The sequence below is a fragment of the Phodopus roborovskii genome, unplaced genomic scaffold, assembly GCF_943737965.1.
Source record: "Phodopus roborovskii unplaced genomic scaffold, PHOROB, whole genome shotgun sequence".
In the NCBI taxonomy this organism is placed as follows: domain Eukaryota; kingdom Metazoa; phylum Chordata; class Mammalia; order Rodentia; family Cricetidae; genus Phodopus; species Phodopus roborovskii.
This window is the reverse complement of record NW_026125353.1, coordinates 305,223-320,854: the sequence shown is the minus strand read 5'-3', so window position 1 is coordinate 320,854 and position 15,632 is coordinate 305,223. Positions and strand designations below refer to the sequence as shown.

The 15,632-nt window shown below is 37.0% G+C and overlaps 1 protein-coding gene across 1 annotated transcript; it reads right to left on the bottom strand.

The window, feature by feature from the left end:
- Positions 1-291: 291 nt before the first annotated feature.
- LOC127214439 (synaptonemal complex protein 3-like) lies at positions 292-15,615 on the bottom strand. The gene is made up of 8 exons (XM_051174847.1): positions 15,507-15,615; positions 14,999-15,125; positions 14,819-14,853; positions 12,756-12,873; positions 11,761-11,860; positions 10,190-10,288; positions 7,425-7,529; positions 292-381 (listed from the first exon to the last, which is right to left on the bottom strand). The coding sequence occupies exons 1-8, from the start codon at positions 15,613-15,615 to the stop codon at positions 292-294; spliced, it is 783 nt and encodes a 260-aa protein (XP_051030804.1).
- Positions 15,616-15,632: the final 17 nt, after the last annotated feature.

The following is a 15,632-nucleotide window of genomic DNA, read 5'->3' as shown; positions in this document are numbered from 1 at the left end:
TTTATGATTTTCCCAAGTTTGCATCACATGAACATATACCTATGACTCAGGTCTATCATGTCAGTCATGTTCTTTCTATCAGGCCAAATGGCTCTGAGGACAGTGTGGCTCCTATTAAATTAAAGCTGAATACACTGGTTCCAATGAAAATAAACTTCGACGTTAATATAAAGACAAATGCAAAATAATGAAAAACATAAAAGTAAGATAACTCAGATGTTAGGGCTGGAGAGAGAGCTCAGCAGTTGAGACCACTGAACAAATGCTTACAGTCTTAGAGAGAACCTAACTTCAGTGACCAACTTCCTCACTGTGGCTCACAACTGCTGTAACTCCAGTTGCCCCGACCTGCGAGACAGTCAATGATGAACCGGTAAACACCTAGGAGGAATAGAAGGACAAGGGATACAAAAAAGGATGGCAACAAGACAGTATTCTGATCAAACTGCCAAATTTTCTCAGGAGAGGATTGTATAAGACCATAGGCGGGATGTGAGCAGGGCGTGCAAGTGGGCAGGATGAAGGGGTCAGTAGATGGAATGTCCTGAACTAATCTTTAACTGGCTGTAAAACTGCAAGCAGGAGGAATATCCTGAGCTATTCTTTAACTTGTTATAAAACTACAACAGGAAGAATATCCTGAGATATTCTTTAACTGTTTGTAAAACCACAAGCCTGTATCTAGGAATGCTCTGTTAAACATTCTGCTTATTTCTTAAGAGGCAGTAATTTTCTATCTCAGAGGCCTGAGGTAGTGAGGATGGTGATGGTCCCCAACATCCAGTCCCAGAGGATCTCATTACCTCTTCTGGCCTCAATTGGCATGGTATGCATGTGGTGAACAAACATAGATTCAAGCAAAAACAGCCACACATAACAATAAAATAAAATGAAAGATAATTCAGATTTCACATGTTTATAATAGTATTTCAATTCAGCTTTAAAAACACGTTATGGTTGAAGTTTTAAAATGAATTTTTTTGTGTGCACACTCATGTGAATGTCTATGAGCACACAAGTGCTCCAGTGCTTTTGTAGAGGTCAAAAGAGTACTTACAGGAACTGGTACCTCCTTCCACTCTGTCTGCTCCAGGATTCAAGTCAATGTATCAGGCCTGGCCACAGGGCACTTTACACTGAGTAACCTTTCTGGAACATTACATTATGTTTATAGGAAATTCTCCTCAGATATATATATATATATATATGTATGTATGTATGTATGTATGTATATGTATATGTATATATATATGTATATATGATATTTTTAAAGAGCTAAATAAAGGTTCTCATCATTGCACTTCAATCTGCTCAGGTAATTCATTCTTGTGAAAAGCTGGTTAGGGTATGGAAGGTCACCTTGCAACTAACTACTAGAGGAGCCTGATCAAAGGGACTGAGCCAGGATTTCAAAGCAAGCTTTTGTGAGAACATAGAATATAAATATAAATGTTCCATTGTTTTTTTTATTTGATTTCATGAACACCTTATTTTTAAAGATTACAGCTGATTTGGGGGACAGGCCAAGGGGGAACTGGTCACTATCAACATTTTAGAAGAGTAGGAAGGCTCACAGAACATTTAAAAGAGTCTGTAAGATAATAGTCTTCATTTCACAAGAGACATAGGGTATTAATGAAAGTAACATTGTATCAAAACAGTACAAACCAAGATGTATTTATCTTTAAAATTAAATGGGAACTGAATTGACCTCTTTGGATTTTAGTTATTCCATATCCATCAGGATTTATGTCTTAACTTCTTATTCCAGTAGGGATACAAGGAGCAATCTGGTGCTTTACCCAGTATTGTAGCTAGGTAGATTTCAATGATATAAAATATTGTGCTATGTATTGTGTGCTAATTTTGTTACAAATCTTTCATGGATATATTTTTTGCAGAAAACGAATTAGTTAAGTCTCTTTACAATAAATAAATTCTCTGTTGTTCAAAAAGTGGTGCCCCCCATTTTTCCTAAAAATAATACATTTTGATATTTTTCTCTATCTCAATTCCTCACAGATCCCGCCCCCAGCTCCTTACACAGCCAAAATTCTGTTTCAAAAATTTGTCTCTATTTCTCTCTTTACAAATAACCACACATGCAAAAGAACAAAGGAACTAGACCCCCTTACAAACTCCAACCACAAACAGGGAAAAGACAAGATAAAAAAGGCCAAAATGAAGCAAATTGATATGCATTTCTAAGGTTATATTTAAGTGCAACTAAAATAGACTGATAGTTTTTCTGGTTTGTATTTTGGATCTACAAATTCTCTCTGCAAACCTCAAAATGTAACCATATCCCAAATGGTATTTGAAAAGCATTGGAATGAGGTAGTTCACTGGTAGTTGTGAGACATGTCACAAGAGAGTAGCAACCATATGACAAACCCTGCTGCAGATTTTTTCTCATTAATCACCATAGTTGACATTTTAGAAGCTATCATAGAATCATAAATATTGATAGATTAGTGTCTCTTTTTAAAAATTTTTTATTTAAATTTGAATAAAGCTTGTTTTACTTGTCAGTCCCAGTTCCTGCACCCACCTTTCCTCCCTTGTTACCCCCACCTCACCCCATTCTATCCCTTTTCTACTCCCCAGAGGTTGAAGCCTTCCATGAGTAATCTTCAAAGTCTGTCACATCATTTGGAGCAGTACCTAGGCCCTCCCCCACGTGTCTAGGCTCAGGGAGTATCTTTCCTTGCAAGATAGGATCCCAAAGTCCATTAGTATACTGATCCACTCCCAGAGGCCACATAGACTGCCCAATACTCCTAAATAACACTCACATTCAGGGAGTCTAGGTTGGTCCTATGTTGCTTTACCAGATGTCAGATTCATGTCTTAATAACTCCTTAAGTTTCATGAAGACACCTCTCCCTTGAAATTTAAGGGCAGTTTGCGGAAATAGGGTAACAGCCAGGGAGCCCTTATGGGTCTGAGCTATGTCCTCTGCAAAATTGTTATGGTTGTATAGCTTGGTTTTACTATGTGATTCCTAAGGGTGGGAGCAGGGATTATTGCTTACTAATTTGCCTGCTCTTGGAACATTTTCTTCCTAATGGGTTGATAGTCCAGCCTTGAAAGGAGGTTACCTACCTAGGCTTAGTTCATATTTTAATGTCATGTTTGGTTGATGTCCCTGGGAAACCTCTGGGGTTTCTGAACGAAAATAGAGGAGTGGTTGATCTAGGGGAGAGGAAAGATGTTACGGAGGCACCAAGAGGAAAGGAAGGAAAAAATCTGCATTAGGACGTATTATGTGAGAGAAGGTTAAATAAATAAATAAAAATAAATTCTCAATGTTCAAAGTAAAAAATAAAAAAAGAACAAATAAAAAAGGTAAGCACACTGAAAATTTCCAAACCTTTTCAAGTATTCTATTTATAGACTAATATTTGTCTATTTCAGTAAGACCAAAACTAAAGGCTCAGAATGTCTAAATTTATGGTGATGAAAGTTGATTTGTATGCAAATACTTGTAATATAAAACTTAATACACACAAACTTTCCATTCAGTGAGAATGAGGTCACGTCTTTTGCACAAGATATAATCAGTGTACTTGGTACAGAGAATGAGCTTAGCCTGTCTTGACTAAGAGATGTATGCACTCGGTCTAGCACATCCTAAACTGAAATTTTACTCATTATTATAAATTATGTTTCTTTAGTTTGACCACAGAAATGATAGGCACAATACAGAATTGTTGTCTGCCAATATGCAGAGTTCAAGTTTTTTTAATTTATTATTTTGCATGTCGATCCCAGTTCCCTCTCACTCCCTCCCTCCCTCCTTCACTTCCAATTTCAAGAGAGGAAAATATTGAAACCCACATCACACTCAACTGTTGTTAGTTTCCTTTGATTTCCAATCAAATTTATTAATACTATGCACATTCCCTTTATGTCCTGACACAAATGCAAGCCAAACACAACATAAGTTGGCTTGCCAAACCCACACAGTAAGCTTGTACTTTTGAAAGTCAACCAAACAATTATAAGGGATATACAACTAACAGCTTTCAATCTTTGCTGTTTTAGATTTTTACAGAATTAGTGTAAAGTTACAAAACTAATCAATGTCTAGGCTTTATTGTTGCTATATATTTCTGTTTCTTTTGATTCTCTTAGTGTGTCTGTTTTCATTAAACACCTTTGCAAGTTCTCCTATCTTACCATTTTGCATATTGATGAGTTTGTTACAGAATCATTTCTCTATATATACAGCCTCGTGGTAATACTAATGTGTATATGACAATTATCAAATCCCCTATGAAGTTCTCTCTTCTGTGCTTTAGACCAAAATAATACTGATGAATATTACCTATTCAACACATTTTTCAGGGTTGCCCAGATAAGGCCATGTTTTCTCTTTTATTGCATATGCATGCTGCTTGAAATAGCCTACTCAGAAATAGTTCCATTTCTTCATCTCTGGTTTTCTACCTAATGACGTACCAGCTCTTAAATTTAATGGTAACACCCCTTCCTGGATCTGAATCACTTATGTCTACAACATACATCCAGACTGTTCCTGCACTTTAGTAATAGATATGATGCATAATATATGTAATATAATTATACCAATGTTTTAGAGTAAATGTAAGTTGTGTTTCATTTCTCCAATTTACATAATATGTTCATTAAAACTTTATTTGCTGTGAGGAGAATAAACAGGGTCTGTCATTATATGAGCATCATTCTACTGGCATGCGGGTTTATATTCTCTTCAATATATCTATACACAGATATATATATGTGTGTGTTATATATGTGTGCATAAATATTCATATATGTTCATATATATATAGATAGATACAAAGATACATAGATAGATAGATAGATAGATAGATAGATAGATAGAAAGACAGATAGATAGATATGTCACAGACACCCAGAAAAGACCACACTACATACATACACAATGTTGTTAGATCCCCAGAACCTACTCTGTGGAAAGAAAGAACTAAATCTCACAAGTTTTCTTCTGATGTCCAGAGACACACCACTTTCCCCAATCTATCTCTGGAAATCTGAAGTTTTCTGTGGCAAAAATACTGTGTGTGTGTGTGTGTGTGTGTGTGTGTGTGTGTGTGTGTGTGTGTATGGGTGATGGGAGATGTCATTCTGTATATGTTTCTCATACTGGTTAATAATAAAGCACTGTTGTCCAATAGGAAAGGAAGATAGGAGGGACTAGGAGACAAGGAGGAAATAGGAAGTAGGAGGGAGGAGTCAAGATGGAGAGTCAAGAGAGAGCTGGATGCCAGATGCCAGCCGCCTCCCCGGTAAGAGAAGGCCATGTGAAGATACATAGATCAGCAGAAATGGGTTAATAATTAAAGGCAGAGCTAGCCGATAAGAAACAAGTAACCGGGCCAACAGTATTGTATAAAATACAGAGTCTCTGTGTATTATTTGGGGCTGGCGCGGAGGAAGGACAAGAACAGGCGGTGGCAGGCAGAAAAAACATACTTCTTACATATGTGTGTGTGTGTGTATGTGTGAATTGAAAGGTTCAAGAGTCTAGAATCTGATGTCTACAAGCAAGGGCCACAGGAATAGTTGCTCAAGTCCTGGAAGAATGAAGCTTGTATGTACTAGTTTTCTTTCTCCTTTTACTTTTTAGTTCCATGTAGGCTCCCAACCTACTACATAATACTAGCCACACTCAGGGCAAGACATTCTCCTGTTTATCTCCCAATCTTCTCTGAAAATAACTAAAATATTTGTCATACGTGGGCTTACTAATTCCTTAACCAATTCTCATTCTCAATGCAGTCATGTGAACAATCATAATTTGCTATGCTATCATGGCATAGGACCATTCAATAACAGGAGGCATTTAAAGCACAAATAGACAGCATAGTTGTCAATCAACACACAGAAGCATAAAGAAAGTATGAGGGATATACATACACACACACACACACACACACACACACACACACACACACACATATATATATATACACACACACACACATATATATATATATATATATATATGAAATGTATTTCAGATATTAAAATAGAATGAAATGCTGCCATTGCCACAAAAATATGCAAACTCAGGGTATACATTGAGGAAAATAAGGCAGATACTCATATCACACATTCTCTCACATATATAGAAACGATGATAGAAGGATCTGAATATAGAACAAGTTTTGAGGGAGCTATATCACATGGGCAGAATGAAAGGAGAAAAAGGGTAGATGAATGAGATAGAGGGTTGTTCTCATCATTGCAGATATGTGCATGCATGTCTGCATATGGCAGAGTAAATCTCCTACATTTGAATACATAACACATATGTGCTTAGTTAAAAAAATAGTAGGCAGGAAATATGCTTCATGGGTCCAAGTCAAAATGGAAAGTACATGAAAAAATGAGACAGTCCTCTCTTCCCTGTGGGACTAATGTATACTTTTCCAGTGATTTGGCAATTTTTTTACATTAAAGGAATGTATTCATTTGACATAGTCAAGTAGATTGTAAAACATTTTCAAATTTATTAAACACATTGTTTCAAGAAAACATATTTACATTATTTAATATAAAAAGGTATACCATAAGAAGAAAGCCAAGAGAATAATTCATGAGTTAAACATATACACAGATAAAAAACTTATGCTCACTCACTGACTATAGAGACTGAAAACCATAGTATTCTAGATGATTTATATCACCAAAGAGCAGAGGTGGAATACTGAGATTAAAAAAAAATAATAAGTATAGCTGTACATAAAGAAAATGCTGTCAGTCAGCACTAAGAATGAGCATCTAGCTAAACAAACCAATTAAATGAAAATTAGCTTCCTGGAAATACCTCAAACACCCCCCCAGACAAGTCTGGGAACCTTTGTTGTTGTTACTGTTGTTCCATTTGTGATAATATTTTAGCAGTTTGGTTTCTTTCTACATGACATATATAAGTTGCAGTCCATATATAAGTTTACAAGTCCATTGAGTTAATCTAGAATTTACTGCCAAAATCTAACTACTAGTGTGAGAGAATGCATCTACATTTCTGCCAAGGAGCCTGACAATTCAATATTTATTGTACAAATATCGCAGTGGTTGTTGCTCAACAAACTGCTCAGCGCTCACTTGAAGCTTGAAAGACATGGAGTCTGGTGCTTAGCAAACAAAATAATAATTGGGATGTATAGTTTTTGGTTATACTTTCTGGTAGTGTGGCAAATGTTCTGCGTGTGTCACACGACACAGGATCACAGCTTTTCTTCATAGTCCTCAGAGAGCAGAGAACAAAGGCATGTTTCCATAGCCATTACATTCTGATATTGCTGTTTCAAAACAGAGATATCAATAATTACAATAAGCATCTCTCCAAACAAGACATACAGAGCATCACATAGATACTTGTCATTCTGTATTAAATACACAGTACTTACGTTTTCTGTCGCAAGTTTCGTCTTCAAGTTTCCCATTTCTTCTTCCATTGTGTTTTGCTCCATAGCATCAAGATGTTGGTGATTATCCTCCATGTCTTTGATACTCTAAAACAAAACAAAACAAAACAAAGCAAAGCAAAACAAGAGTCTAGCTCAGTTGGAAATCCCCACTTTCCGTGTCACATTCAAAACATTCAAAGTCCAAAGTTTTTAAATTTCCACCTTCAAACAATGCTCGTTATGAATGCAAAACTTTGGGACATTTACGCAGGTTTAGTGTTCATTAAAAAATTTAAGTGGTAGACTTGGGTGAAATACAATCACAAGAAGAAAAATGGTGTAGAATTAGTTGCAGAAAAATAGGCTGGTGAATGAGCAGTAGAAATCCAAAGATGTAGACAGAGAAAAAGAATTGCAGTCCTGTAGCATGAGATACCATATATTCCCCCCCATATCCACACCCAGGTAAAGGCTTAATGACAGAATTTGTAAAATGATTTCCATCCATTTACATTCCATAGAAACGATAAGACACATTACCTTATGACCGTTCAAGTTGAGCAGAACATCATTTAGATTTTAAAGGTATTCCTGTTCAGCCAAAGAACAGTGGCTAGATATGTGCTATGGGGAAAGAACTGTGGCATGTGTGGAACTTTCCAGTTTCTGCAATCTATCATATTCCTATGGCATGGATAAGCATTCAAATAGGAGTTATATTTAAAAAGTTAAGATGGGTTTGGAAGAAGCTGCTGGGGGATTTGGCTAAAGGGGGGAGACTAATGGGTTCTCTAGACACAGATAAGAATTAAGGGAAAACACAAGCAAAGCAGGGAAACAGAGTGGTGAGTTACTTCAGAGGAAGCCACTATGCTGAGGTATGGAAGCAAAGGCAGGGTGCGGCAAAAGATGCTTGTCTTTGAAGGAGGGTGATGCGTTTGAGGAGGGAAGTGGAGATTCTGATACTGACAGACTTGGAAGATGGAAGAACTCTGTTTTAGGATGATATTTTTTGCACATTTTGAATGCAACATGAGAGGTGGGGACTTCCAACTGAAGGAGGGATAGAAAGAGAGAAGTCAGAGGGCCTCACCCTCCACGAGGAGCACAAAAGGGATGGGATGGAGGTAGGGAGGGGACAGAGAAGCAGGGGAGGGTGAAAGAACTGGGATGGACATGTAAAACAAGCTTGCTGCATTTTAGATAAAACATATTTTCATAAAAAAAAGACTTCCTAATCTTAGCATCAAATGATAGACCCTGCAGTAGTTCAGCAGCTGACTTTGGAGAACTCACACAAGGCTTCCTAATACTTGCAAGAAATGGTAAGGCCCTGCAATGGATTCAGCAGTTCAGTGAAGAAGATCATGAACCTCTGTACAGAACACATGGCCTATTGTTAACACGGAGAGAGGAACAGGGTCACTGTACAGGGTTCTGTAATAAGTTTCCAAATCTAGTGGTCACCTTTAAAATTAACATTTAGAAGAAATCCCTCCACCCCCTCCTATTTAGATCTCCACGAAATGGTTCTCGGGGCTCAGTAGAGAAGCGTGTTCTCCAAATTGAAACTCTCTCTAGACTCCTAGTTTTGATATAGGGGAACTCTCAAGCTCTTGAAAGAATTAGGCAACTGAGACTTTACTGAAACAGCACCAATAAGTTTAGAAGGAAAGACTTAGGATATGTTTTAGTAAAAAGAAATAGAGGGGGAGTGGATCAGGGAGAAATGGGTGTTAATAAGAGCTGTGAGTATTGGACGGAAGGGAAACTGTCTTTTGGTTGTATCCTATGAGAGAAGAATCTATTTTCAATGAAAATAAAATTAACAAAATAATTAAAAAAGAAATACTAAAGGGAATTTTAAAATAACATATCTTTATATAATACACACATCACACTCACACAACCTGCAAAAAAATTTAAAGAAGAGCATTGCAAAGAATCACCCCAAAGTACTTCTTAAACCCCTGAATACTGCGGTTTGACATCTGAGCCACTAAGAAAATTAGCTCAAATGTGCAATTCTCTTTTTACTCAAGTTTATTTCAGACATTCTTATTTTTCATTCTATTACATATTTCAGCCATCTCTAATAGCTACTAAATGGACTGTAAAGCCACCATTGCTCAAGAATAATTCTAATAATAAAGGAACTATAACAAACTCACATACTTCGGTACACAATAAAAAAAGAGTTATTAATAAGACCAGGGTGGTGGCACACACCTTTAATCCTGGTACTCAGGAGGCAGAGGCAGGCAGGTCTCTATGCAGTCAATGCCAGCCAGGTCTACATAGCTCGACCTTGTCCCAAACAAACAAGAAAGCAAACAAAAAAATAGAAACTGATGTGTTGTTTACCCTTGCCTATATCCCACTTAAGAAGACTGTCCATACTAAACAAGAAAAAGAAAACCACAGATTATTCATAAATTTACTAATCCCAACCCTGCATGTATCAACTAGAACATAAAGTAAAATAAACATCAATGTTCTCCACAGAGTGTTTAATTCCAGGTTAAGTGCAAACTTTACATTTCCTGATTTCAATGACTCATAAAACTTGATAAGTTTTCAAATTAAATATGCCCTTTGCAGTCATGGTTAATCTTGGAAATGCTCAAAATAGAAAATGACCAATACTTTAAAAGAATAATCTAATAGCTCTTCCCCTGGATTCAGAAAGAACCACTCTGGCTCCTACTTTAGCATATATACTGCACCGTAAGTATGTGATTTCTTAACAACTACGATACACAGACCTGTAGAAACTGATCAGATATCTTTTTGGCTTCATCAATGGCTGATTTCTGTGCCATTGCACTCTTGTGTAAAATCTCTGCATACTGTTGAGACACATTCTGAAATGTAAAACACAGAGGTGACAAAATGCAAGAAAATTGAATATTCACAATCCCAGTTACATCGTGTTTAAAGAAAAACACTTTAAATTAATCACATTTTAAATATTACGTTCAATTTTAAATGTTTTTAATGATTTAAAACAAGTATTTTCCACCAGTCTTTGACTAAGGTTGTCTTTTTTGTCATCAACATTTGGATGCAAGTATTCTTGAGGTTGAAGTCAACAGAGGATACTTCCACTCTGTGAATTCCTATCTCCCAGAAATTACATACAATATATTCCTTATTGTCTAGTAGCCAACGAGTATTAATTGTTGCACTTTTCAATATGTACACAGGTGGAATTTCCAAATGCAGCACTTTCTGTGCTTAACCTTGTCCTAACCCCTGCTGGCCCTCAAAGTCCTCCCCTAGATTTCTCCATCCACATATGTTAAATGAGAAACAGGTGAAAGGCACATGAAACCATTTGTCAGGTACTGCTGTAAAATATTTCCGTAAACATAGGAAGGCAGAACTTGGTTAACAGTCAACCAACTCAGTGAGGTAGAAGCTTTGCTATCCCCCTTTCAGTCTTGAAGAGAATGAGTCACAGTAATAACTGGTTAAAACTAGGGGTGGATTCCAAACAGAGTTCCAGAGCCCACGGACAGTTTATCCATTTTTTCGGCACCTAGGCTCTTTCCTAGCTTTTAGGATCTTTCTCTTTAGTACGACAACTCAGTCCCCTGTCAAAATATATGAGGCCCTAAAAAGAACATTTTCTGTTGTCCACCATCCAATTTCCCTGTCCTCGTGTTCTCAGTTTCAGAGTAAATATCATTATCAGTTGTCAAACCTGCTCTTGCATGTAAGCCCCATTCCCTTGCCCTCCTGGCCTGGGACTTTCTGAATACTAACTACTCAAGGCCCACCTCTCACCCTGATCTGCCAGAGCATTCACATGGTCTAATCTCACTTATAATTGTATAACACTGTGTCACAAAGTTATTCTGGGTACGCTTACTGCTTGTCAAATGTATCTCACTAGGCTCCTAAATGGTGTCCTCTCAGGGGAGAGCAGGGGGCACCTTTAGTGAGGGAGGGAGAGAGACAGAGACACAGAGAGAGAGGGAGAGAGGAAGGGAGGTAGGTTGGAAAGGAGGAAGGAGGTATGGAAGGAGGGATGGAGGGAGGGAGGAAGGGGGAGAGAAAGAGATAGACAGAGAGGAGAGAGAGGAGAGAGATCATGTGCCTTCTCTGCAAAGCCTCCAATGAGGATATTCTCTGTTTGCTAGCTAGCCTCACTCCAAACCATGGACATTGACATGTCACCAGGAAAAACAAGCAAGCCAGAAAGGATGGTCATCCTCCCAACCTCGCATACATCGGCCATCTTGTTCATCCAAGATCCAAATAGCTGAATGAATTCCTACTACTTTAGACATTGTTGCAACGGATCAATTCCAGTGCTAACCCCGACACCTACAACAAAACTGTCTTCTTCTTGTTCAACTTTCAGCACATCGTTTTCCCACTTTTCAAACAAAGGCACAAACATCTCAGAATATTTGGAATGAAGCATCCGTCTGTAAAACACAGTAATAAGCATGGTTTTATAACCATGAAGTTAAGACAAATTACACATTCTCAGAAAAAAAAAATGGCTTATTTCATAATAGGAAAAGCGATGAGGAAATTAACTGGAATAATCGAATGTTGGAGAGAAAAGTGAGGTTAGGTAGCCTCGTTACTAAAGTGTGTACTCCTGAGTTACTATTAGAGAGGCTATGCCACATGCCTTCCCTCTAGAGCAAGGAGGATTCATTGCCATATAAATTTTCCGTCATTATTTATTTTGCTTGTAAAAGACTACATTTCTCTCTTACTAAATAACAGATTCTGATATAGCAAGTTGATGTATTGCAAATAACATATGCTTTCACCCTCAGGGACTCACATAAGGGAATAGTTAAGTGAACTATCTTTTCCCATTGTCACAGTGGTTTTCACAGAGAATGGTGATTGCAATTTGTGAATTATTCAAATTACTTATAAGATTATCACTACAATGTAAGACTCATATTTACAATATAAGACTGTCTACATAGTCAAGTATCATTTACCGTCCTACACATAATTAACACTGTGGTGCTGACCCTTCTTTCATTCAGCCAGCAAATTACAAAACGTAAGTGCCGGTGAATTTTACTGTAATACAGTTACGGTGTTATCTAAAAGCCAAGAACCTGGCTATATTCACTGTCTTCTAACTTATATATCTCAATTCTGTAAAACTGAAGTTCTAAAATTAATAAACTTTCTGTTCGGAGGAAAATCAAGTTGATTGCAGTTTTTGGTGGAGGTTCAAATCAGTGCAAAATAATAAAATGCAGTCTGAATAAAATAAATTCAAATAAATATTTGCACTAACGAAGAGTAAGAAACTGTACACATTTCGTATTTCAAAGAAGACAACATTACCTTTCCTTTTGTTGTGTTTTAAAAATACACAGAAATTTTCTGTTAAGAATTCCCATAGAAGTTTTTATATCTTTGCGAAACTGCCTTCTCTTTGCAAGGTAGGACTTTGTAAGGTCACCTATAAGTGAAATAAAATTTTATTGGAAGGTAAAATTGGAAGTTATTTTGTTCCCAGTCAAATTGATTTGGGATATGTTGTTTGAAGAATATTGCATCATTTCAAAAAAACATGGCTGCCTGAATGTTTTTTATAAATATTTCCATCTTCTAAGAGCAGAATTCTTGATTAACTCTGTAGTGTATGGGTGGGTTTGTGTGTGTGTGTGTGTGTGTGTGTGTGTGTGTGTGTGTTAGACCATTTAATTAAGAGATTAGAAAGGTGCAATTCAAAAATGGTGTCCAGTTTTTAACATATATATATGTGTGTGTGTGTGTGTGTGTGTGTGTGTGTGTGTTTATGTGTATGTGTGTCTGTATATATATATATACACATATATATATATAGTGTGTGTATGTAAAATATATATATATATATGTGTGTGTGTGTTTATGTGTATGTGTGTCTGTATATATATATATATATACATATATAGTGTGTGTGTATGTAAAATATATATATATATGTGTGTGTGTGAGAGAGAGAGCCTGTGTGTGTGTGTGTGCAAAGAAGCATTTAATTTCCTCCTCATAGAAAGGTAATATACAAAACTTTAAACACTCAGTGCATATTCTTCTTTTCAAATGATTCTTTGAGGACAGAATATTGTTTAAACACATTTGGTAAAGCATAAATATACTTTATTTTTAAAATTGCTAAAAACATATGGATAAATATACAATGTGAAAGCTAGTTTTAATCACTGTGCTACATGATACCCAGACACCATATTTAATATAATAGACAAAATCTTAAGTGCCAAATTCAGATTAAACACAAATTTAAATTATTTTTCTTAGACTTCTTAACACAAGCTTACCTGTAAATACAGGAATTCTATAATATTTCACTAATAACAGTGCTGTATTCATTGTGTGATTTTGTATCAAGATCCTATGGACAACAGCTATTTTTAGTACTTATTAATCATCCCTGACATGATACAAATATTTTATGTATCTGGTAAAAATATCAGGGACTCTTCATAATCCAAGTTCTTTGTCAGCACCAAAAAGACAAAGGCTTTCCAACATATTTGTTTGTTTCAATTGTCTTTAGAGATGGGTCAAAAAAAATTAGTGAGAACTCATAATACTGCAGCAGTTAGTCTCTTTGTAAAGATGATCGTCCATTCATGTGGAGCTAATAGTTTGCATGAGGTTAAGGATCCAAACTAACAAGTCTCACTGGTGTGGGGAGGCGAGTGGGGAGGGAGCAAAGTACTTTCTCAAGTTTTCCACCTAAGTAGCTCATTCATAGCAATGGTTGCATAAAAAGGCTCTGTCATCAGCACTGTTATCCTAAGAAAACAACTTCAAAAATCCAGAAAAAGTAAATTAATTCAGAACCCAAAAAAGGATGTGTTGAAAATAATGAATATAATAGCCAGGAGTTTAAAATTAAAAATTGTCTCATCAACCCTAATCAGTAACACACACCCTACTCAATCTCTACTGTGCAACACACGCATACCTCTTTGGGTTGTTAAAAAATATTTCCATTTTCTCTGGAATCCCAGCACTCCGGAGGCAGAGGCAGGCAGAACTCTGTGAGTTTGAGGCCAGCATGGTCTACAGTGCCAGAGCCAGAATAGGCTCCAAAGCTACACAGAGAAAGCTGTCTTGAAAGCACCAAACACACACACACACACACACACACACACACACACACAGACACACACACACACACACACACACACACACACACACACACACACACAAACTTCCATTTTCCCGAGTTTAAAAAGCATAGAAATGTATAAAAACCAAATGACACGCCATACATAAAGCAAGCCTATAAACGTGAAGAAGTCATTAAATGGGGTCTTGTAGGCCAGTGGCTCTCTTGTGAAGGTACAAGACTGAAAAACCGAACTTGTGAATGGTGAGCATCTCCTAAAACATACCTTGAAGTTCCTGTAACATCTTCTGAACAGACTCCCTATGAAAAACATACAGAATTCTTAAATGAGCATATGAAAATTCAGTTCATTCGGAAATAGATATTATTTGGTGCTTAACAGACAATGACTTAATTTTATGAAAGCATCTTCCAATGACAGCTAAATAAAATCGATACGTATCACCTTGCTTGCTGTTCATCTCCATCTGATGAAGCACTGTCCTCATCACTGATATCAAACCTGGGGTTTTCTACTACATTAAAGAAATAGAAAATACAAAAATCAGTGGAGTATGGAATTTCTAGGCATCCTAGACAACGAAAGTACTTTTAAATCCCACGTGTGTGTACAGGTCAGATGAAAACAGGCACGTGCCTGGGATTATTTTATTTAGGCATTTGTACAAGCCTTCCATGGTTAAAGTAATTTTAAATCATGTCCTGGGCAGAAGACAAGTTGGAAGTGAGGATGGCTTAGGCTAGGAGTCCTGGGGTAAGAACATCAAGGGGGAACCTAAAGTCAACAAACAAGCCCGAGATACATAGAAATACAAGTTTTAAGCACTTGAAACGTCCTGCAATCTGAAGCAATGATCCGGGGCCTTTGCTAACTTTATGTACCATCTGCCAAGAGATAGGTCAGAGTGTCCCCTAGGGTAGACACAGCCTTCCACAAAACCCTCTGATTGTACCTTGCTTTGTGGGAACACTGTAGTTCGAGTCATCATCACATTGAGAATCCGGAGAATCCCGTGGGCGTTTCGCAGTTTTGCTTGTAGCCTTCTTCCCCTTGGGTGGCATGTCTACTGTGCCCCGGT